The sequence below is a fragment of the Sander lucioperca genome, chromosome 10, assembly GCF_008315115.2.
Source record: "Sander lucioperca isolate FBNREF2018 chromosome 10, SLUC_FBN_1.2, whole genome shotgun sequence".
Classification (NCBI taxonomy): domain Eukaryota; kingdom Metazoa; phylum Chordata; class Actinopteri; order Perciformes; family Percidae; genus Sander; species Sander lucioperca.
Window position 1 is genome coordinate 32,813,235 of NC_050182.1, and position 24,147 is coordinate 32,837,381.

The following is a 24,147-nucleotide window of genomic DNA, read 5'->3' on the forward strand; positions in this document are numbered from 1 at the left end:
GAAACATTTCAAAAGAGGGATTGTAAGTGGAAATACCAATTTAATATGTGGTTTGGTGGGCAGATACTCATTTCTTTCCTTCCAAAATTATTTGGTTGTTGGTTGTTTTACCAACTTTACAATCATGACAAAGGAAATCTGCAATAAAATTCCAAACTAAACACAGTGAAAAACTAAAAGAAAACTAAAACTTATATGGTGGATTTCAAGTAAATAAATCCAAGACTGCCAATTTTAAATTTTCACATAAAAAATACACTGAGAAAAACAAATGGTGCAAGCTACCCCACCCTTTAATCTAACAACTAAGTGGACATGTTTTTAGTTGCTTTCATTCTACAGCCTTAGTTTTCACCCATGGGTTTCTCTTAGTGTTTGATGCTTCCGAACAAATATGTTCAGGTTCACTGACACAGCCACTCAGGCAGCCATGACAGCTTCTGTCAACTTGCATCTCAGGACCTTTGAACCTCACAACCAAAATAAAGCTTTGCTCCTGCTATGGATGGTAATAATATAACCTATTCTGTCTCTGATGGGGACAGATGCTGATGGAGGTGTTGACCTGTGATGATTGTCCAGTTGCATGTAGAATATTGTTGTTGTTTTTGTTGTTGTTGTTTCTCTATGTGTGAGTGCATGTTTGATGAGGTACCCAAATTAGGTTTCTTTTCGAGACTGGATGAGCCATTGGAAAAAAGAGGGCTATTTCACAAAACCAAGATAAGGGATTAAGCCGGGATATTCCAGTTATCCTGGCTCAATTTAGCCTTGACTCGGTTTCACAAAAGCAGAGGCACCTATGTTACCATGGAGATTTATTCTGTACAGCTAGCCTGCTCCTGACCAGGATAACAGCCAGGATGTATTAATCCTGCTGCCTTTTCTGTTCACTCAGCAGTGGTTTTACCCTATTGTTATCAGCCTGCATTAAAATACAACATGTGAGGTCAGTGGTGGCCTAAAGGTTAAAGAAGCGAGCTTGTGACCGGGAGGTCGCCAGTTCAATCTCCACAACGACAGGATAAAGAATTTTGGTGGGGAAAGTGAAAGAGCAGTGCTTGTCCCTCCCTCATTTACCACCACTGAGGTGCCCTTGAGCAAGGCCCTTAACCCCAACCGCTCCAATGCTCAATGGCCAGCAGATCAGACTGTGGTTGTACTGGGCAGCTTCCAGGTATGAATGTGTAACTGTGAATGTGACAGGTTGTCGTTGCAAATGAGAATTATGTATTTTTAGGCTGCTTACGTATTCAGTCGATCTGCGATCGTCTGCCACGTTTTCTCTCACTGTTTCATTACAGCAGCCGTGTTTCTTTTTGTGTTTCACGTTATCATACTTCCACAAGATGCTGCTGCTCACTCTGTATAAAGTATGAACAATGGGTATTCTCCATTTTAGCATCAGTAAATCTGTCCTAGCGGTCTGTTAAGGAAAACCGAGAACGCGCATCTATCCGAAATACTTCAGCCTGGCTCAACCTAGTTGCTCCTCCTCAGCCTGGTTTGGCCTTCGTGAAATGCACCAAGCCAGGATGCACTGATTAGACTAGGTAAGCCTCGCTTTATTGGTTATCCTGGATTTATAAATTCTGCTTTTGTGAAACAGCCCCAAGGTGTGTCCAACTTACGTAATGACTCCTTCCCTCTTATGTTATTATTATGTGACTATGTGTGTGTGTGTGTGTGTGTGTGTGTGTGCGCACACACACACACACACACACACACACACATACACAAAAATACACACATTTTTCAACCAGGGTATGCTCACTGGTATATACATTCACACCTGGAAGGCGCTCGGTACAGCAGGGGTGGATTAAGTGCACCTCAATGCTGCTCTGTCACTTTTTTTGCCTGGATTTATCCTGCCAATTTGAATGCCAATTCTAAATGAGGAGTCACTCATGTTTATAATAGACATGGCTAAAAAGGCCCTGCAGACTAATAAAGAAATTTGAGCTTCTGCATCCAAATAAAACTTATTAACCTAAAATAATGTGAGTTTTGTCACTTGTATCTCTTACAGGCTCATTCATGGACACTAATTCATTGCTGTGAGTAAACATTAGCTTGAATGCCCATTAGTATAATCCTGTTCAGCTTGTCTGCACTTTTAGAAAAGAAAGAAATGAAGCATCACTAAAAGAACAAAGCAGGACCTTCATAGGTGAAGGTGAATGGTTCCTGTAACCACGCAAGGCATTCCTCTCAGCAGAAAGTTTGCTGTGGATGCGGGGCATGGCTAAACATCTTGGTGAAGGATATTTCCATTGTCATTGTGCCATTGTGCCACCTAGCAAAACGTACAGTATGTGCATGTACAGTGTGTGTGCATGTGTAAAAGTGCAATGAAACTGCCATACACTCTAATATTTCAGACTTGAGCTTTTGCTAATTTCGCAGGACTTTGTGGAAAAATACAACTTCACATTCAGGAGGGCAATCTGTCCATCCATGCAGTGCCCGTGTGTGTGTGTGTGTGTGTGTGTGTGTGTGTGTGTGTGTGTGTTTGTATTCATGTGTGTATTCGTGGGTGGTCTGCGAGATTTCCTTACTTTGATTATCCTGGGGGGTGAGGCAGGTTGTTGGTTTGGTGACTGGTGGTGAATTAAAGTTTGTCAGCATTATATGCCAACGAAGGACATTTTAATCCACTTCAGCAAGTTCACTCGGTGCAGCTTTGAATAGTGCTGTGGCCCAGCTCAGTTGTTAGGATTCATAGTGCACAAATACAGTTACTGTGATCAGGTGACTGAGTAAAATGTGTAAAGTATGTCAACATAATGTGGTTGAAATGAAAACCTGAAATGTAATTTACTCATCAATAAACCTCAAGACACTTTGTAATGAATCTGCTAGAGTTGATTAGTTGCACTGAATAAAACTTAAAGTTGAGTCGGTGCCACTGTATAAGCCCATGCTGTGTTACAGTTGCAAGTATTTCAGAATAGTTTCTCTGGGAAGTAAATTAACTATGAAGTAGTACTTAAAGGAGTGCAGCAAAAGTATGTAGAAAGATGGATATCTGATGCTGATCTAATACTTTATGGAGATTCTCCATTCAGTTATCACACAACCGGGAGAGGTCAGGTTTTTTTAATGTCCCAAATGTAAGTATGGAATCAAGATTTTATTTAAAAAGAAAACACAATCCCCTTGCAGCATATTTCATTGCGTTATCTTTAATAAAGAAACTGGTACACTGACAGGTTTTTCTACTTCTTCTACTTGACTCAGAAAGAATTTTGCAGTATGAACATTCACACATAGCCTACAGCTAAATGAGGACTGTTGTTCTTTTCCTCATCTTCGTGCCAGCAGGTTCAGTTCCACACCACACTATGGACACTGGTGGGTTGTCTGGGTCAGAGACTCTTGGCCAGACAGCGGTTCCCACAGGGTGAAAAACCCCGCCACCAGTATGCAGACATGCAAATGTTTGAGAGCTGAGAGAGAAACACTTTCCTATGGGTCTGGCAGTGTAAAACTGTACAGTACAGAAGGTGAGACTGGCATTGCTACTGAAACTGGCATCATATTCATCTTAGATTTGTACAAGATCCAAGTAAAGTTTCCAGAGATTAAGGCTTTTAATCATAATGATTCAGTCAAATTTACAGCACATCCTACATATTTATTACTCATGGAAATATGCTGTTATATCCCACTCTGATACAAAAACCCTTCAAGCTGGCTTTACAGGCTTTTTTCCTTGCCAAGATAAAGGCAGTTATTATAACTGGGCTGCTTACACAATACAGAGGTGGTGAACTTTAGCAGGCTCTCACCCCTGCAGAGTGTCATAAGACTAGCCACTTTGTTTTTAGGTTTCACCCCTCCAGAGATGCTCTTTCTGCCCCAGTGATCACATACAGCTGACTACCAATAATTAGCGAAATTCTTCAGGCCTTCATTTTCATCTTGGGCTCTCAAACCCAGACAGAGGGGTGCTGGGTTAGCAAGTTGCTAATATTGCTTCTTTAATGTAAGGCAGAAAATAAGTGAAAACAAAGAATCTGTGTATGCAAGTTGCAGTTATGGATTTCAGTGGTTTATTTTCATAAAATAAAAGTAGATATGAAACATAGTTATCATAGGAATCTGTGACCTAAACCATTAACTCTGTTAGGTTTGTAATTAAAGAACTTCACGCACTCAAAGTGTAACCAATGTTTTCGATACGATCCTTGTTGCCGTAGATAATGTGCAACTGATTGGATTAATAGCCTAAACCACTACTTGGACAGCAATACATCAACATGATGATTACCTCTATAAATCAGAATAATCAGTAATATGTCAACTTCATCCAGTACTACTCACAGGGTCAGGACAAGACCTCCCACACTGCAACACGTCTCGGGCCAAGTGATGTAGAGCACTGACATCAGCACAATAACTTCACTAATTAGTGGTTATTATGAAGAATAATGCTTGAGTCGCTCAGCCATGTCCAATACATTATCTAGTTCAGTGGAAGCTATTAAAATGGGAGGGGTGAGGCAGTACAGTAACATATTCCTAGTGCAACTTTCCACTGGAGTGCTGGTGAACCTACAGAACCAAAAATCGGCTGTTTTGTGCTCAATTTGGCTTACTGAAACTAGCAAGCCTCCATGATTTCACTGACTCCTGTTGTAACCCATAAATAAAACTGGCCTTAAAAAAAAGTTGGCCCATAGAGGCAGACATTGTGGCAGCCTGTTTTCTGCCATTATAATGCAGTACAATATGTTGTTGAAGAATAATGTACACAGACTGTTTTGGTCTTCTGAAGGAAAACTGTTATCATAATTCACAGATTCACAAATTGACTTCAAATAACATTTGAAGAGAGCAACTGTCCTTTCCTGTGTTCTTTCACGCATCTGACTTTGTGTTAATGCTCATATGTTACCCCTTAACCAGTGTGGCTGCTAAAGACAAACCATATGTAGCTTTAGCACACTTATTTGCTTTGACAATGCAGATGACAGCACATACTGCATGTCATTCCTCGTGGTTGCTACAGTAGGTAATATGAAGATTGAACCTTTATCATGTCAAGATTTTAAGAACTGTTACTGGTGAGAAAGAAATTACATGCTGCCAAGTTATGTTGGATTGACGATCAGTCACAGCTTTTTATTCTCAAATTAAAGCAACACTATGTAACTTTTCCCACTTCGGTCCCCCTACAGGTTGTCTCATTGGAACTACAGCTGCAGCTAAAAGTTACATAGTGTTGCTTGAAACCAAATTCAAATTAAAGCATTGTGGAACATTGCAAGGTTCCCAGTATTGCTCATAAACCTTAACATATCATTGGGCCATTATATAACATGCTACTGATTATTCAAGTGCTTGTCATACTCTCATCATTTTGAACATACACGTACCACCAAAACAAGTTCCTTCCCGAGGCTATTTCGCAGCGGCACCGGGGCTCTGTCCGGCGCTTAGCATGACGATTGTGATTGGTTTAAAGAAATGCCAATAAACCAGACCACGTTTTTCTCCCATCCCGGAATGCTTTGTGGACTAGCCAGACCCTCCTCTGCAGCGCTGTGGAGAAAGTTCTGGCAAAGCGAGACTACTTTTGCACCAACCAGCCTGGCACGACCCATGTTCTTCTTTTCATACACGCCTCTTATTGCATACATCTTACACATGGAAATGTATCTTCTCTGCTAATATCATGTAAAATCATATCTTTCGTCCAACTCAATCAAAACAAACCACTATACCCTATATATTTCCACAGTTTCATTCCTAAATCATTCATTTGTGAAATGTTCCAAATACAGCGTTGTTTAACAGTAGTTTACATTAGTTGCAATTTAAAATAAAATAAAATAAATATTAGTTTTCAAAACTATGAAGTAAAATAGATAAATGGATAACTGGGAATAGGTCCAGCGGTGGCCAAAAGCCAGACTCTAGCACCATCTGCAAATATTTAGGGGAAACAGTTGTTTCATTCTGAGCTGATACATCCAGGGTGAATGGGTTACACTCAATAAGGTCAAGACAATAACAGTAAAGGTATCAGTATTCTTTGACAGCGCTACAGAATTTCTGCAAAGCCTGACTAAACCTTCAATCGTCAAACTGGCTGGCAACCACCGTCTCCCCCTGCTCCACACTCACCTTCATCTTTCTCTCCCACCTCCCTTCACTCTTGCTCCCTGTCAGTTCCCATCAGCCTCCCCTGTGTGATGCTCAGAGAGGAATTTTACAGCTGTTGTCAGCTTACTATTCTCACACGCACATACATATGGACCAAAACACACATGCACATGCATACATGCATGTACAGGTTTACACACACACATTTATGCACAAAGACCTACAGTGTGCACACAAATTCACATTATGCTCACCACAAGCGTACACTCTTGTGCACGCTCACACACATCTTGCCCGGATGACAGTTTTAGACAGCTAATTAAATTAGACCATGGAGTGAAAACTACCTGGAGAGACTAAAACAGAAAAAAAAAACTTTAAGACCCACATTGTGAGACTTAGGGGAATAGTTTGAGATTTTGGAAAATCACTTATTCACTTTCTTGCTTAGAGTTACATGAGACGATAAATGCCCCTCCCATATTAAATTAGCTTAGCATAAAGAATGGAAACGGGGAATCAGCTAGTCTGGCTCCGTCTAAATGTAACAAAATCTGCACCTCTAAAGCCTTTTATATTAAAAAAAGTTGGCCCATAGAGGCAGACATTGTGGCAGACATTGTGGCAGCCTGTTAATTAGCCCACTAATTAACACATTGCATCCCTTTGTTTAAGCTGTACAAAAACTGAAATATAAAAATGACAATTTGCCATTTTAAAGGTAGGTTGGGTTCCAAACTACAGTATTTTCTTGGCTATGCCCAGTTGTCAACCAGTGGAGACTGCATGAATTGATTACACTACACATTTTGGTGCGGATTCAACAAACAAACAAATTTTGTTACCTCTGAAGAGAGCCAAGCTAGCTGTTTCCGCTCGTTTCCAGTCTTTGTGCTAAGCTAAGCTACCCTGCTGCTGACGATAGCTTCATACATACAAAATGAGAATGGCATCAATCTTCTCATCTAACTCTCAGCAAGAAAGTAAATACGCGCATTTCCCAAAATGTTAAAATCTCTTTCCTCTTACAACCACAGCCAAAAGTTGCACAACAATTTAAATTCTTGCAGATGTCTGTGAAAAAAAGATAATTGTTTTAGTGCATGTATTCCTTATTTCAGACCAGTATACAGATCAAACTCCTCCTGTAGTGATCGGGTATGAATGTTTGCAGCTTGTAAACTGATGCACTGCATGTGTAAGACTACATGCCTCAGTGTGTGTGGAAATACGTGATGGAATAAGCTTCCTTTATGTGCCAGCTCTTTGCCTTTGTACATCCCAGATGATATTAAAGACTGGCAGGCTGTCAGGCAAATAGTCAAGCAAAAAGAGAGACAGGCAGGCAGACGGAGAGGGATACAGGGGGTCAGGGGTTCACAGGTCAAATCACTCACAGCAGCCAGCTCAGTTCGGACTTCTACAATACAATACGATCCAATACAATACAGCATCTTCTCTGGGCCATCAGGTCCCTAAATTCATAAAGTGTGTATGCACTGTGATGTGTAAATGTTGTATATATTGCTTGCTTCTCTCCTTTTAATTGTTTTTACTGTTATTTGTTTTTATTTATATTTATTATGCACTGGCCGAAGAAGCACTGCAATTTCATTGTATACCCGATGTGCAATGACAATAAAGATTCTTATCTTATCTTATCTTATCTTATCTTATTCAATCTGCTGTACCTGCACACTCCCACAATGACGCATGCAACTGTCAGACTGTTTCACAGTTCAAAGCATTGAAAACTTTCCAATCAGCTGTGTACATGTGCATTAACTGAATAAATATAAAGAATTGACTCACACAGAAATATGCGAACCAGTATGTTTTCAGGTGTAGTGTGAGTATTGTATTGCAGTGTGTGCACACATACGTGCAAGTAAGGGGTGTGAAGTGTGTGTGTGTGTGTGTGTGTGTGTGTGTGTGTGTGTGTGTGTGTGTGTGTGTGTGTGTGTGTGTGTGTGTGTGTTGTGTGTATCAATGTAGGAGGAGGGGCGATATAACTTCAGCAGCAGCTGACACTGTAAAGATTTTCTGAGCCTCCAAACATATGGTAGGGATTGTCTTCATGATGGCATGTTATCACTGATTAAATCCAGAATTGGCAAACTTAGGCAGAAATCTGGAAGTCAGTTTTGTATATGTATTATTTTTATAAGCTGAGAGCATAATACTCTCAGGATGACAATGGTCTTACTTCTTTTGCCCACTTCTTATCTGTGGGGGAGTTGGTCATTTGGTTTTGATACTGCAGCATTGTGTCATGTATTCTTTTCCTTTTCGATCACAACAAATAAATCCTTCATGGCTGACACTATATCTGATCTTACGTGACACAGAGCATTTGGAAGATGCATCCAACACCTAGCACGTCTCTGGACAGAGCGTCACAGAGAAAGTCCTGTCCCACTTTTTCACTTAATTGTAATTTATCATAGATGCCTTTCTCTTATCACTCTCTAAAATGCTGACACATGACTGGGGTTTCTTTCCTTATCTTAAGCTAAATGGGTATCAATTGCTGTGCTGGGCACCTGAATCTGTGACTAAGACCCATCATATGTTCACATGTAATTAAATTGTTCTATTTAAAGACATAAAACCCCCTTTGCATGTTTCAGCTTTGTAAAAAATATAAAAAACTTGACACTTGTGGTACAGAGGCTATAGCTTAAAAAAAGATGGTGGAACTTAACAGACCAACTTGCTTACAATCACCTTGATTTTTTTCACTCTGATCCAGATACTCGGACTCAGTGCCAAAAAGATCACACCGTAAACCGTCACACATTTATCTCTCCTGCAGCACAGCAGAACACTCATCTGGTTTTCTTTTGGGGAGGATGAAATGCTCCAGAATATGAAACAAGCGCTCCCGATCCTTTGGCTCCCACACTCTGAAGCACTTCTATGAATGATTGTGGGGAAAGTTTAGAAATGTTGGCACGCTGCCTATCAGTGCAGCTGTGGAATACGGGAGAGATGGGAGAATGAGAGGCAGATTAAACAGGGTCAAAGGTTAGATTTCAGACCGTAATCCATCACAAATTACTGATTATACCTGCTTCAGGCTATAATCTCCAGATCACGCTCGGGTTACAAAAACCCAGACTACTGAATTCAAATAAATATTTTCATTCATGTGTATACATATAGGCTACTTTATAGCCTACTTTTGAAACACATCATCAATTTAAAACTACCTGATGTGAAACAAACATAACAAACACTTGTTGTTGCAGACTCTCCTTACAAAGAGGGAATGTAATTAGGCCTACTTCACTGCCCTGCAAGCAAACAGAACACTCTTTATGTGTTCTTTTTATCACACACTGACTCTGTTCCTCTCAAATACATCCTCCTGCAACCTGAGAGCTGGACACAAACCCCATCTCTCGGCACAGGTGTCAACTGTGATTGGCTACAGGCTGTACTTAACTCCACCACCCCACCCACACCCCCTTCCTCAAAACACACACAGTACTCGGCAGCCTTGCGTTCAGTGCTCCCTCAGCAGGCTCCCGGGGGGGGGGAACAGATTCATTCTCGGTGCGGCTTTCATAGAAGTCTGCTATTGCTATTGCCAAGACGAGACGCAGCCTATTTAAGACAATCACATGATTTCACTGGGAGTCAAAATGGTCCACGGGGGTCACTGGGTAGAGAGAGAGAGAGAGCGGCAGAGTGAGCGTGTGTGTTAAAGAGAGAGGGAGAGAGAGACTTTGGATACCAGTCGGACTGTCTGAGTGAATAAAAAGAAAATGACTCGCCTGGAGAGAGGACTTGAGTTGAAGCGATTTGACGCATTGGAATACTGCGCTTGGAAATGAATGGAAACCAAAGTGGCCCAAGTGGAGAAGCCTGCATCTGAAACTCGTTGATGCCTCATTCACCACAAGTTCTGCAGAGCTGCAGCGGCGGCTGTTGGACCGGTTTATTAAAGCTCTCTGGACTGCCGGCAAGTGGCCGTGTGATTTAGGCTTCAGCTTTTGCGTAAAGGTGACCACCAGCGATGGCTTTCCTACAGATTTGTGCAGAGTGGAGAAACTGGACGCGGCCGTTGCTGGTTTTCCATCTCTTTTGCCTTTTTACTCTGAGCAAAGTAAGTCAGTTGTATTATCTCCGCTGCGCCTGTACGTACATGCATGCAGAGCTCATAAAGTTGTCAACACTTCAAATGACAGAGTGCCGAGTTATTTTCCATGATATTTTGCAGGATACACAGACCAAGTCTTATCAACATTTCCTTCCTTACAGAGCGTGCTTTTGACAAATGGTGCTGACAGTGTTGAAGCATCGGCCCTGCTCCGCTCTCTCAATTTACCTCAACATACAGGTAGGCTAAGTGTGGAACAAAACCAAATTTCATCAGTGTTTCTGCGACTGTGATGCCATTTTTGTTAGTGTGTAAGAGTGCATTATGATCCATCAGTTCATGTTTTGCCTTTCGGTACAATAATAAACATTAAAAGTAAAGTCATCTGCCTCTCTCAAACGGCCAGCAGCATTAAACAGCGCTCACCTGCGCTGTGTGTTGCCTCTCTTCACCGCTGGGGGGCGACCTGCACCCTGACACAGAGCCACCAGTGTCTGCTGCAGCACTGCAGCTTAAATTTGTGTTCACAGCAAAATGAGACATATTTTACTTTTGTAAATAGCTAATTTCTTTTAAATTAATTGATTATTAAGTTACTCTAAAGGAACTATTGATTTGTGGAACACTTGAGCAATAATCAGTTAATAGAAAAGTATCAATAGGCAATGTGACAATCTGAATAGCACAGTGAAAATGCCTCCCTTATTAGTACATCGATTTTTATAACACACTGGGGAGTCCCCAAAACCTTCAGTGAAGGCCCACTATAGCTGCTTAGTCAATTCAGTAATTAGTGCAAGCAGTGAGTGCATCATCTGTTCTGTGTTTTGTGGGTCTAACCTCATGTGGTGCACTGAGTCAGCAACTGCTTTGGCTGTGTAATCTCCTTCAGATCCTTTGTTGTTGTTGTTTTTTAGTTTTTTTTCAGTTACCATGAAAAGCAGACACATAAACAAATAAACAAACATCAAAACTCATTTCACCGGGCACATGTGGAGATGATCTGAAATAGAAGTGAGGGGAAGCCCTTACTTCTGTTTCAGATCATCTCACATCCAGCACTTTAGCAATTATAGCACAGTGTCATTCAGCTATGTTAGAGCGGGTGGGGAAAGAGTTCACATGTTCAATCTTTTGTTAAGTTGAAGCCAAGGCACCCATTGGTTAGACCCCCTATCAGTACTAATGGCACTCTGGAGCCACTAAACCAACAAACTAACCACCCCAGGATCTTGTCTCAGTCCATCAGACAAGATGTGTGTGTGTGTGTGTGTGTGTGTGTGTGTGTGTGTGTGTGTGTGTGTGTGTGTGTGTGTGTGTGTGTGTGTGTCACTCTGTTCCCGCAGAGTCTGTGTTTGTATACTGTCAGACATGGGTCACTGCAGCTGGTTTTTTAGTTAGGGCGGAACAAACACTGTTGACTAGCTGTAAATGTGTGAGTGTGTGTTGGGGGTCGGTGGACAAAACGCCAAAGATAGTGAAGACCATTTTCTGGTTTTGCCTAAGTGCTTTGGTGTCTGCACAGAAAATGCTTGAGACTTGAAGTATGTGTTTGCTCTTTGCAGTTATGTTACTCTTTGGGTTGATCTTGGTTGTAACACTTCAAGGGGTTGGAGGTTTGCTTCCCACTGTGACCACCCAAGCTTGTATGCAGTCATATTAATGCAAGGTGCTTTAAATAAATGCATCCACTAATAAGCATATGTAATGTTGTGGGTAGGGGCTTTAAGTCCACTCAAGATGCACCAAATAGCCAAGTTCAAACCTCAGGCATTCACACTGCCAGTGATGACACACTGTCTGCCACCCTGCATGTTTCTCCCACTGCCAAAACATGTCTGACTGTCTGTCTGTCTGTCTGTCTCTCTGTCTCTGTGCTATATTTAATTATTATTCAGGCTTGCTAAAGCAGGCCATACTGTACAGTAACTAAGACTGGCTCTTGCTGTTATTTCTGTGCACTTTAGGCTGACAAGAGTGGACACATTTGGCCATTACAACACTGTGACAAAATCAACAATGACACTATTTGTTTGCTTTGTGGTTACTCATAGACCCAAAGTGTTTCAAGTGCATAATGTGTCAAGGTGTGTGTAATGGCTTACAGCACCGGAGACTCTATTACCATTAAGATCCCACCACAGTAACACAAGTTACTGTAAAACACCATGTACAATTTCTCCCAGCATCAGTTAAGCATACAATAATTCACACTTCAATACATTTTGTTGCATTTTATAATTCTTTTGTGCATGCAACAGGCATGATCTCCCAAACCCTGCAATGTATCCAAAGCTATAAAGACAATGAAATGCTTCATTGCTTATACAGGATTCCCTGCTTTAGTAGGTCAGCCCATTCTTTGTTCTGACTCAGAGGATGGACAGGAGCAGCATCAACTGTCATGATTTCCTCTGGAAAACTCATTTTGGTTTAGCTGAATGAGTCAGCTACTCATTTGATTTGACCTTTGGAGGAAAGCCTGTTAGTTTGTCGTCTGTTAGTGGCCACAGCACCATTAGATATTTAACTGGTCTAAAAGGCCAGGCCTGTGACCTGCCACCATCTCCCTTTATGACCTGCAGTTTTTCAGCCTGAGCTGTAGTAAAAACTCTAGTAAAACACTAGGTCAAACACGATTCACTCTCCGCTATTAGGCCTGTGTTGGAATTGTCTAAAACCCTTCCTTTTCTTGTAACTACTTCATGACCCTGCTGGCAAAAGTATACGAGGCAGGTCAAGGAAACTTTACAAAGGGAACATTTTGTCGTTTTTATTCAGTCCATAATGCAGCCAAGGTAGCAGCTGACACAGCATATCACAGCAAATGATGTTGACATATCAAATTATTAATGAGTGACCACAAGGAAAATGTGCTTAATGTTTGCCAAGTTGCATTTACAAAATATAGTTCATGACATCATAGCTTTCTCTCAGCAGTCTCTCCCGCTGTTTTGATCCCATGACATCTCTATTAATTTAATTGTCAAAAGAGTAGATTTTGCCTTTAAACTGGCTGCTTTCTCTCTCTATATATATGTTCTCATTGCATGTAAATTCACTTGGTGATAACACCCAATAATCTTATTTTCTTTCTTCCTTTATCTCTCATCCAGAATATGAGATTGTATCTCCCTACGAGGTCAACCACCAAGGCGTTTACATCTCTCACGAAGTTGCCCACCACCAGCGTAGAAGGCGACGCAGATCCCTGGCCCCAGATGCAGGCTTATCAAACAGCGACAGCAGCAGCGAAACGGTTCACTTCCAGCTGAGTGGCTTGGGGCAGGACTTCCACATGGAGCTGAAGGAGGCCTCTGAAAGCCTGATTGCACCTGGCTTCGCCATCCAGGTCCTGGGAAAGAACGGCACCAAGAGCCTGAGGGCCTACGAGCAGGACAACCTTTGCTTTTACCAGGGGTCGCTAAGGTCAAGGGTCAACTCCTCGGTGGCACTGTCCACATGCACAGGGGTGGTAAGTCTGAACATGCACAGAGTCGGGTTGCGGGAGGGTTTGGATGAGAAGGGGGGGAGTAGATGAGTCTGATCTGTGTTGGTGTGTTTGTGTCAGTCAAAAGGACTCCAGAGTCAGTTAATTTGAAAGTTTTCATTTTTTATTTTAGCAGCATTTGGATTGATCTACCAAGTGAGTACTATAATTGCACTAACTGACCTAGAAGAAATACTGAGCCCTGGAGCCAAATTTAAGAAATGTAGCTCATCCTGGGACAACTGTTAATGTAAACACAGCATTAGTGTTCTTGTCATACTGAATTAGCATGGAGACCATAGGGAGAAGGAAATTACTGAAAGCAATACATAACATGTTTTGTAATTTCGGGTTAGAATTAATATTAGACACCCGATGCCAATCAGACACTGAGATACTGGAAAGTATCATAAAGGCAGTATCTGATTACAGCCATCCAGTAGATCTAGAAAAACAAAACATATTTTTTTTATTATAAGGCACTTTCCTTTTCTTTGACAAAGTCATCAAGCAGTCCTTTCAGTATGCTACTTGAGTCGGTGCATTGTTGGTCTGGTCTGGTCAAAAAATTGACTTCTACTTGACTTAAATTGACTTAAAACCCACTGGCTAAGTTGCATGCAAGTCATGCACAGAAGTTTCTTCCTCAAGTCTGCCGCGCATCATTAGTCCAAGCGCATATCTGTGTATATTGCACTTTTGCCCAAATCAGCTAATGAATAACTAATGAATGGAAAAGTAAACTCTGTGAACACCACATCATGTTGGTTAATAAGCCAGGACAATCCCCTAAACACATCCAGTATATGCCAAACATGCCAAAACAATGTTTTGGTGGTAGTTCATCTTATTTAGCACACAGTATACTGTTTAGTCAGATGTAATGGCCATCACATGACGTACAGTTCACAGATACATTTTATTTAATATGTTTTAATCTTAAATTGCATCTTTTGCATGGATATAATAAGGTTCTCGAACACACCTGGCAGCAATAGTAGGGAACTGGCTGTGTGCAAATTGCAAACTACAGTATATAGAAAATGTAATTGCACTGAATTGTCTTATAAGAAAGGGTGGGGTGCAACTTGGTAGCAAGCTTACTTGTTAGTTATGTTCATATTAACATGATATACAGCATACTAAAAGCTACACGACTAATAAACTGATATCCAAATCCAAAATTGTGCAGATTTATTGGTGTTGAGATGATCGGTTCATAACAGAAGTTATTGGTCATTTTATATTGGATTGAAGTGTGTGAACCAAAGACAAGCTCTGTATTTGTTTTGGTGGTGTTTAATATTTAGTTTCTACTATTTCTAATGTTATACATCCAACTTGTCCCAGATAAAAGTCTAAAAATATAATATGTTGGCTGATATTGCTGAATGTACAAATGCTAGTACACCTGGACTTGTTTGTGTTCTGTGGAGAAGGCTGGCTGAATTTCAATTCTTGCCTTGGTGGTCCTCGTCTTCTGTATGAATATAAAGGAAACATTACTGTCAGAATGACATTAAGTAAGCCTAAGTGAAGCAGTTCTACCCCAGTAAGACTCAAGTGTTATAGTCCTCTTAGCAGTCTAAACTAAAGAATAAAGGACTTAATGAATACACAGTAATCATTTCAGTCTTGAACTCACTCACATACACATGTATTCATTTATAACTAAACAATCACTGGAGACAGAGTGCGGCAACTGGGCAACAGGAACATAAATTCCTGTAATGTTACTTATTTGCAGTTACGTAAATGTGAGTGCAATTTTGCAGTTTATGGATTGAAAAACAGTCTTGAGCTAACTCCATCTGGAGGACCTTGTTACTGCAGAAAATAAGATGCAATGTAGTCATTCAAAGTTGCTTTCTTCACAGTTTTAGAGTAAACCAAACAAATGTTTTTACTGTAAAACTAGTATGACCACATTTCACTTCAGCATTGCTTTTCGGTGTTTTAAATATATTAAATTCCTGACCTGTCTTTGCTTGTTTTCTGTTTATACTTTCATTGTAGAGGTCCACTGCTATGTCTGAGAATAGCCCACTAAGAGAATGGCATGTCTCCAGGGATGCTTCTTCTTCCGTGTGTGTGTGTGTGTGTGTGTGTGTGTGTGTGTGTGTGTGTGTGTGTGTGTGTGTGTGTGTGTGTGTATGTGTGTGTGTGTGCGTGTGTGTGTGTGTGTGTGTGTGTGTGTGTGTGTGTGTGTGTGTGTGTGTGTGTGTGTGTGTGTGTCTGCATTTCAGACCAGATCCCAATAAAAGATTCAGCCAAAAGGTCCGGGGTTGCACAGACTGTAAATGTGGTTCTCACGAATGAGGCTGGCTAGGATGGACTGGGTCAGTGCTTCAATGAGAATTCAACTTTTTCTTATGTGAATTAGGGAACTGCAAAGCTGCATCAGCAGATAAAGCTATTTAGGCTCCTGGGGAATGCCAAAGATAGAACTATTTTTCAAAAGCCCCAAATTGACTCTCATCATGAGCTGAACAGCATAATTTTACCAATATGCATTTTTACAACAGGACCTGGATACTAAATATAATACGAGTTCTTACATTCATTCCTATATTGAAATAAAATCATGATTCATATAGATTAGAATAGCATATTGGTAATATATACATTTCTATCTTTGATGTAGTGTAAAACTTGAACTCAACGTCTGCAGTACCAACCTGGCTATGCATTTAAAAAGATTGCCCTTGATTATCTGACTGTTGTGCATGTGTGTGGCATGTACTCATATACACATACTATGTTTTGTGTGCTCCAGATGTCCCAGATTGTAAGCCTACAATTGGAGTAAACTTGGTAACAGAGTTTGCTAGGCCACCTGAGAGCTTATGGGAGACTTTGCACTTTGGCCAAGTTCCTATTTGGCAGGAGGGAGGTAAATATTGACAATAGGAACTCAGATCAATAGTTGATGTGTGAGAGGACCTGGCCTCCAACTGCAGCATGAGATCGTTCCATCACCCGTATTTGCGCCAACATTATTTGAGAAATTTTACTTGATAAAGCAATTGTATTTGAAGATTTGAACTTGACCTGGAAATCACATATCGCCGAATCTAAACGGACAACTCCTTTCAGTACAAATCCCAGTATACGTGTATTACTTTAGTGTCAAAATCCATCAAAAACATCTTGGTCCTGTTCTTTTTGTTAATATATACACCAGACACAAAGCTAATAATATGTCCGACGTTACATGTATTAGCTTAACTTACATACATATAATTAGCCTAAAACTAACATATGGATATTTGACATTTATCATTATGTTTATATATACAGTATGCATTTGTTGAGTGTGATTGTGTTGTATTAAGTCTCTTCAAAACAAAGACTGAAATTGATCCTTTCACTATTTATTGATGATCAGTGATTCTGTATTTGTATTAGTCAGAATAGCTAGTAGGCTACTCTGTGAGATATTGTAAACATACATTCTCTGCATTGGCAATGTTGGCCTTTGCTTTAATTGCATTGGTTATTGGAAATAATGTTGTTAATACTAAAAAATGCTTTTCAATTGCATATATTTTGTTATTGTCAGCTGAGATAAGCTCCAGCCCCCCACGACAGTGCTTAACGATAATGGTATGTTTTTTGTGTTTGTGTTTGTGTTTGACTCATACACTCTGTCTGTATGTTAGTGTTTTCCAGAGCTAGCCAAAAAAGGCAGAGATAGATAAAGAAAGAAAGATGGGCGGAAGGATAAGAGAGAAATGTACTGTAGAGATGAAGGCTATAAGGGTCATTGTTCCCTCCCTGGCAATTTGAAGTGCTGAAAACCCCCTTGTAAGGAGTGTTACATTGTAAAGCTTATGTATAAGTGGCCTTTTCAACTCCCCTTCTCTGGCAGCCCATATGGTGGTTATCCTCACTTTGATGACAGTAGGGAGTTCAACCATTAAAATCTCATACTTACAAGCAAAGAGTTGGTGGAATAAAAGAAGCAGGGCAATCCCACTGACTCTGTTCACCTGCCAAATGGTTTAAAACTCTGCACAATGACACACATGTGGAAGGGGAAATGCTGCAGCGTAATCCTCTTTAGTCTGGCTTTTATGGGGGTGAGGGAGTTGAGGGGTGAGGAGAGTGCCATTGCAGGCATTGTTTCACTCTGACACCATGAATCATTATTTTCCCCCATATATGACATCTTGAATGTTGGGTACGTCCACCACTTTGGTCCAGACTGAAATATCTCAACATCTATTGGATGGCTTGGCACAAAACTTCGTACAGACATAGCCCCCAGGAGATATAGTATGCTGACTTTAATGATCCCTTCACTTCTCATGTAGTGCAATAATCAAGTCAAAATTTAAATTTGTCCAATATTTTGGTACGACTAAATACTTGTAGACATTCCCATCAGCCTCATCTGTTGTTTTTAGTGCTATTTAGCAAATGTTAGCATGCTAAAATGCTAGACTAAGATGTGAGCACGGTAAGCGTTACACTTCCTTAACTTATGCATGTTAGGATTATCATTGTGAGCATGTTAGCATGCTGACGTTAACATTTAGCTCAAAACTAGCAAAGTACAGCCTCACAGAGTTGCTAACGTGGCTGTAGATCCTTAGTCTTGTAAATTGGACTAGTTTGTCGTGTTATCAAAAAACTGGAATACGTTACCTGCTTGCTTTAACACCTCAAGCTTTATTTCTGTCTATTTTGCCTCTAAATGTATTCCATTATCCCTGAGCTTCACGTGGGCTACATCAGTATTTGTTTGTCTAATCTAATTTTACTCAGACTTCGCAATGGACACTTTTCTTTTGTACCAAAGGGAAATGCTAAACGTCCTCCCACTACAAATCACTTGGAGGTCGTGTTTTCCTCTTGTAAAAGGATGGGTGTGTTTCTTGCCTCAGGCCTGGTAGTAGTCGTAGTAATAGAATGTTGCACACTCGTCCCACCTCTGGGATTTCCAAGAATATATGAGGGATTGTCTATTGATGTGATAATGCTTTGAAAAGCAGGCAGTGTGGTCTTGGCAGGTTGCTTTAATCAATTTTCAAAACATACAGTAAGATCAATCAAAGGATTGTTACTAGTTTTACCATTTGCTAAAATCACTCATGTTGTTCTCAGTCATATGAAGTAGATTACTGTACTGAGCAATGTGCATATGTCTCAGAGACTGGGGTGAACGCAGTTTGGAACATTTTTGGTTTTCAAATTGATAGAAATCCAGTTGGTGTGATGTGTTCTGGACAGCTAGCCAAAAGATGACTAAGGTACAGCTTGAAGTGAAATAGCTAATTGATTAGTAAATGGTGTCTAGTGCAATGTTGCAATATAATTCCCAATTTCCAATAAGCCCTGTCAACATTGAGCCAAAGTTTGAATCCCTGCCTAAAAATGCAGCCATCTTAGAACCAGTTTGCATGCACCAAACACAGTAAAGAATGATTGCTGCACTTTGATCTGTCAAAAGGAATGTGCTTTTGAAAAATAGATTTGCGATGTCAACTTATCCACTTGTTGTAAGATTGTTAAAAAAAGAAGTAAAAGAAGCAAATCTGTTTCTCTGTTACGGTAATAAAACTATCTAAGCTCTCAGCCATACTGTACTTCTCATATGCTTGGACTGAAATACAAAGCTAGCTTTGACCAACAACTTAATTAATAATGAACTCTAAGTAAGTTCCTTAGTAGATTTTTGGTTTCATTTGGTCACCACAAGGGAGAGCAACTTACAGAGAGGTAGACAGAATAAAGGAGAGAACCACACACTACACACAGTCAGGTGCACCTTGTAATGCACTGAATGCTTCCCCCCTCAGTTCCGTTTTCCTATCCCCCCTTTCCTGTCGCTGCTTGTCTGGATGCGTCTGACTCCAAAGAGTCCAGCTGTTTGCGCCCTCCCAAGTAGTGTTTCAGCATTTTATGACTGCTATTTGCACCTCGTACCAGCACAGTGTGTAATCTGATGACTTTGGCTATTTAGGAAAGGCAGTAGTTGACCTAATCTCTTAACATAGTGACTTGCATACACACATACTCTGAGTAAGTTGCAGATGCATTTTGTTTTGTGTGACACCAAGCTTAAAGGGTAATTTTTTTTTTCAACCTGGACCCTATTTTCCTATGCATTGGTGTCTAAGTGAAAATCTTTGAAACTGGTCCAGTATTGAGCAAGAACGCTACAACTGGCAGCCACGAACCGAGCTGCAATGTAATCATATAGGGCAAATGCGCTTCACAAAAAGTGCTGTTTTTGCCACTGACAGGCTCAAATTGTTATTACAAGTGTCTTACAACATTATGGAAAGGATCCCTACAGAGATAGAATTTTTTTCTGCAAGAGTAAAATCATTTTTTTTATCCATTTATATTATTTAGAAGAACACAGAATGTACCAACACAAGTTATTAATACAACATAAAAAACTGGATTGAATATCTTAAGCACAGGACAAAACGCATAAAGACGGAATTCATTAAACAATAAGGAGCATTGAGGGGAAACATTCCATCCAGTCAGTGTCACTGCAGACGTAGATGAGAGGAAACAGGAGGATGTGTGGAGACTCGTGCATCTTGTTATGATGGCCCCATAAAACACAAGCCATACCAGTAGCTTATCCCTGAGAATGAAAACCTTCATTTGACAACAACTTCACTAAGGAGCCATGATTTGAGAGGATAAGGGTATATAGAAACAGATTTCAAGTTGTACAGAAATAGACAGTGGTCATACTGCAGGAAGAGTGGAATACATGTTCTACTTAGATTTCAATACATACAGTAGCCTACATCCTTATGTACAGTATGTAGAGAAAGTTCAATCAATCAATCAATTTTATTTGTCACATGAAATGTCCCCTTCTCATTCCCAGTTTGTGAAATACTGACGCTTGCTCAGTGGCTCTCAGCGTCAGATAGCGACGCAAAAATCACCCTTTAGCGTCTGTATCGGACGCACCGGGCACAGCAGTAGCTTGACTGCAGCGCTGTAAGATGACATAGTATTAAGAGCGACAATGTTAGAGAGTAGTATTAAGGACCAAAATCTGTGTAAGGAGTCAGGTTGGGGTGGTGGATGGGTCAGACAACAGGAGACCGGGTTTGTGTCCCAGTCTTAGTCAGTGTCCTCATTTAGGATCCTAGTGGCCTGAGAGTAGGAGCTCGTCCTGAGCCTCTCAGTGCTGGCCTGATGTATCCAGTTCTTTCTTCCCGACCTCAACAGGGAGAAAAGGCTGAACCACCCAGGTGGTTCAGCCTTTTTCTTGTGCCTGCTGTAAATATCCTTTAGGCATTATCCTTTGCAGAGCCTTGTGGTCCTGTTCGGTGCTGTTTCCGTACCAGGTAGTGATGTTCCCCACTAGGATGCTCTTGATCATGCAGAAGAAAAATTGCTCAGTATTTGAGGGGATACCTGGAATTTCCTCAGGCGTCTGAGGGGAAACAGACTCTGCCTTGCCTTTTTTTCAACACTGAGTTAGTATGCAGCACCCAGATCAGAATCTCGGTGATGTGGACACCAATGTACAACCTCTCCACTGAGGACCCGTTGATATTAAGGGGGGCATAGTTCCTTTCCTTTGTCTTCCCAAAGTCCACTATCATGACTGCAGCCTTGCTGGCATTCATGTATAGGTGTGTAGGTTATTGTCTGACACCAGCTGGTCAGGTCCTGTACTTTTTAAGGTAGGCCTTTTCATTGTTGTCTATGATCAGGCCCAGCACAGCTGTTGGAGTTAAAAGTGGCTACACAGACCCACAACCCTGGGGTTCTCCGGTGTTAAGGATGAGGGTGGAAGATGTGTGTCCGCCACACTTGGGGTCTGCCTGTCAGGAAGTCAAGGTTCCACATGCACAGTGAGGTGTTTATTGACATTTTATTCCATTCCCCTCTTCCAAAAGCTTTAACTCTCTACTGTTAGGATCAAAATACCAAACCTTTTTCTTAACTATTACATGGCACCTATTATTCCCGGAGAGCTGCATTAGCTCCACACTAATGCAACAATTCTCAACATTGCCCCCCAAACAACACCCACCCCCCCCCACACACACACACTTAAAACACCCGCCCAGACTAAGTACTTATCATGTGAAATTTTAAAGGTTGACAGCAGCGCAGTTCAAGTCAGAGGCCTTACCGTGACTTGGAACCAAATTATGACAGTCGCCTGTGATTACACAGTGCCTGGGCGGGTGCCATGCAGATGACAGAATCATACACAGGTTGTCACATACGATTGTAACCGACGATCATGGCAAGGATTATTTCTTGACCGTTGGCAAGCCAGCTACAGTGGAAGGTGGTATGCTTTCACGAGACTCTCTGTCCTTTCTTTCGCTCAATAATTGATCCCACACCCTCTTCTTTCTTATTCCCCGAAGAAAACTGGAGTGTATGTCAGTTATATCAAATGTTTCATAGAATTAGTTGCATCATTATCATGAGGAAAAAACACAGCTGTGCTTTTGTTTATTTTTACACAGAACAGGACCAACAGTGCTGGTGACTTGCTGATGTAGTAAAAACATGCGCACTATCTGAGACTTGAGGACTTCATTATGAAGCTACCATTTTTTTTGTTTTTTTAAGGGACCTTAATAATTGTAATCATCTCAATAAGTACTGGGTCAAACAGTGTGTTTCCAGCTGTAAATATGTCTCCAAATATATTTCTGCGTCGCTGTTTCTCTGTCAAATACCAGTTTTCATTATCTGACGCAGAAACACCTGTAAACAACTGCTCTCCACTGGCTTGTGGTAAGGGAATAAAAGTTAACAGTGGGACTTGAGCAAGCGTTCCCCTACATGGTAGCCTACATTTGACAATAATCTGCTATGAAATCCTCGCACTTCAGAGTCATACAGATGCATGCCTACTATTTAAAGGAACACGCCAACTTATTGGGACTTTAGCTTATTCACCGTATCCCCCAGAGTTAGATAAGTCCATACATACCCTTCACATCTCCGTGCATGTTGTAACTCTTTCAAAGGCACTCACCGCTAGTCTCGCTTAGCACAGATCCTGGAGGTAACCGGCTTCATCTAGCCTACTGCTCCCAATGTGTGACAAAATAACACCAACAGAAAAGCGAAGCACTGCTACTTCTGCTACTTGGGCGGAATGATTTGGTTGCAGCACCTGAGAAGCCCCGTGGTGAGGAGCAGAGAGTAGTTGCAGTGCTTGGGAACAGTAGGCTAGTTGGAGCCGGTTACCTCCAGGATCTGTGCTAAGTGAGGTTAGTGGTGGGGGCGGCAGACAGAGTTACAACACGCACAGAGATGAGAAGGGTAGGTATGGACTTGTCTAACTCTGGGGGATACGGTGAATAAGTTAAAGTCCCAATAAGTCGGTGTGTTCCTTTAAATGTCTTTGTTCTCTTTTTGCCGTTAGATAATGCAAAGTTTGACCATTACTAATTGTATAACAGTTGAGAGACTAAGCCAATTTGGCTCTTGTAGAACCAATAATATAATATTTATAAGATAAATGCATGATAACTTTCTTTTGCCACACTATGTGATGAAAGCTATAAACTGTACAGCCATTGCGGTCACAGCTTACACATCTGCGTTGGCTTGTATTCAGAGTTCATCATTTTCAACTTCAGTGCTTAATACAGTCGCAGCATTTTCCAAAGACTCTGTTCCACTGGTTTCCTGATTTGTGGTTGAAAGGCTGGCGGAGGCAGAGGCGGAGGGTTGTAAGTGATGATGAAATGGGGAAAATCAGTTGTGGAGATCATTACAGCATCATCAAACACATCACCAATAGAGGTCTGCTTCTACAAGATAGACTAAGAGACACTCCCACTTGAATGCACACACAGGTGCGCACAAATTTGTACCCATTCACACAGGCAGACATTCAGTTGTGTGTAATCACTGTTCTCCCACCTTCCACGCTAACCCTTTTTTTGTCCCACATACACACATCCCACCTTGTATTGTGTTGAGACTGTCATACACGCACATATGCATACACGCTTACCCTGGGCCAGCCACAGCCTCACGACTGCCACTGTGTCAGCCTGTTTCTGTCAGCCAAGGACCTCACACTCCACTCGTAGTGAAAAAAAAGTCAGTCAATTAAACGTATATTAGGGAAACTACTATTTCTGCCAAGAACAGTTACAGTCCAAACACTCCATGCCAGTTGACTGTCAACACAGATGTGGTGCGTGTTTGGAGAGACTGAGAGAGACAAAGAGAGAGGCGGAGAGCAATAGAAAGTAATCTCCAAGTGTCTGAATCGGCTGCGTTGATAGAAGTTTATTGAAAATGGAATATGAAAACTGGAAATGTCTGTCTCTTTTCCAAAGAGAGACAGACAGACAGACTGACAGACTAAGAGAGAGAGAGAGAGAGATAGCGATAGCGCGCGAGAGAGAGAGAGAGAGAGAGAGAGAATAATGTTAACTGTAGAAAACCTGTGCTGAACTTTAGAGCT

The 24,147-nt window shown here is 41.1% G+C and overlaps 1 protein-coding gene and 1 long non-coding RNA gene across 2 annotated transcripts in view; one reads left to right on the plus strand and one right to left on the minus strand.

Annotated features, from left to right (window-relative positions):
- Window positions 1–5,547: 5,547 nt before the first annotated feature.
- On the minus strand, window positions 5,548–22,746 carry LOC116049206. Its single transcript, XR_004104834.2, has 3 exons — window positions 22,575–22,746; window positions 7,023–7,029; window positions 5,548–5,578 (listed from the first exon to the last, which is right to left on the minus strand). It is a non-coding gene; the product is annotated as an uncharacterized LOC116049206 (long non-coding RNA).
- LOC116049205 (A disintegrin and metalloproteinase with thrombospondin motifs 16) overlaps window positions 9,604–24,147 on the plus strand; it is a 56,314-nt gene continuing 41,770 nt past the window's right edge. Inside the window, exons 1-3 of the mRNA XM_031298649.2 lie at window positions 9,604–10,225; window positions 10,381–10,459; window positions 13,336–13,694. Coding sequence (XP_031154509.1) covers window positions 10,136–10,225; window positions 10,381–10,459; window positions 13,336–13,694 — 528 coding nt within the window. The 5' untranslated portion in view covers window positions 9,604–10,135. The remainder of the gene's footprint in view (window positions 10,226–10,380; window positions 10,460–13,335; window positions 13,695–24,147) is intronic.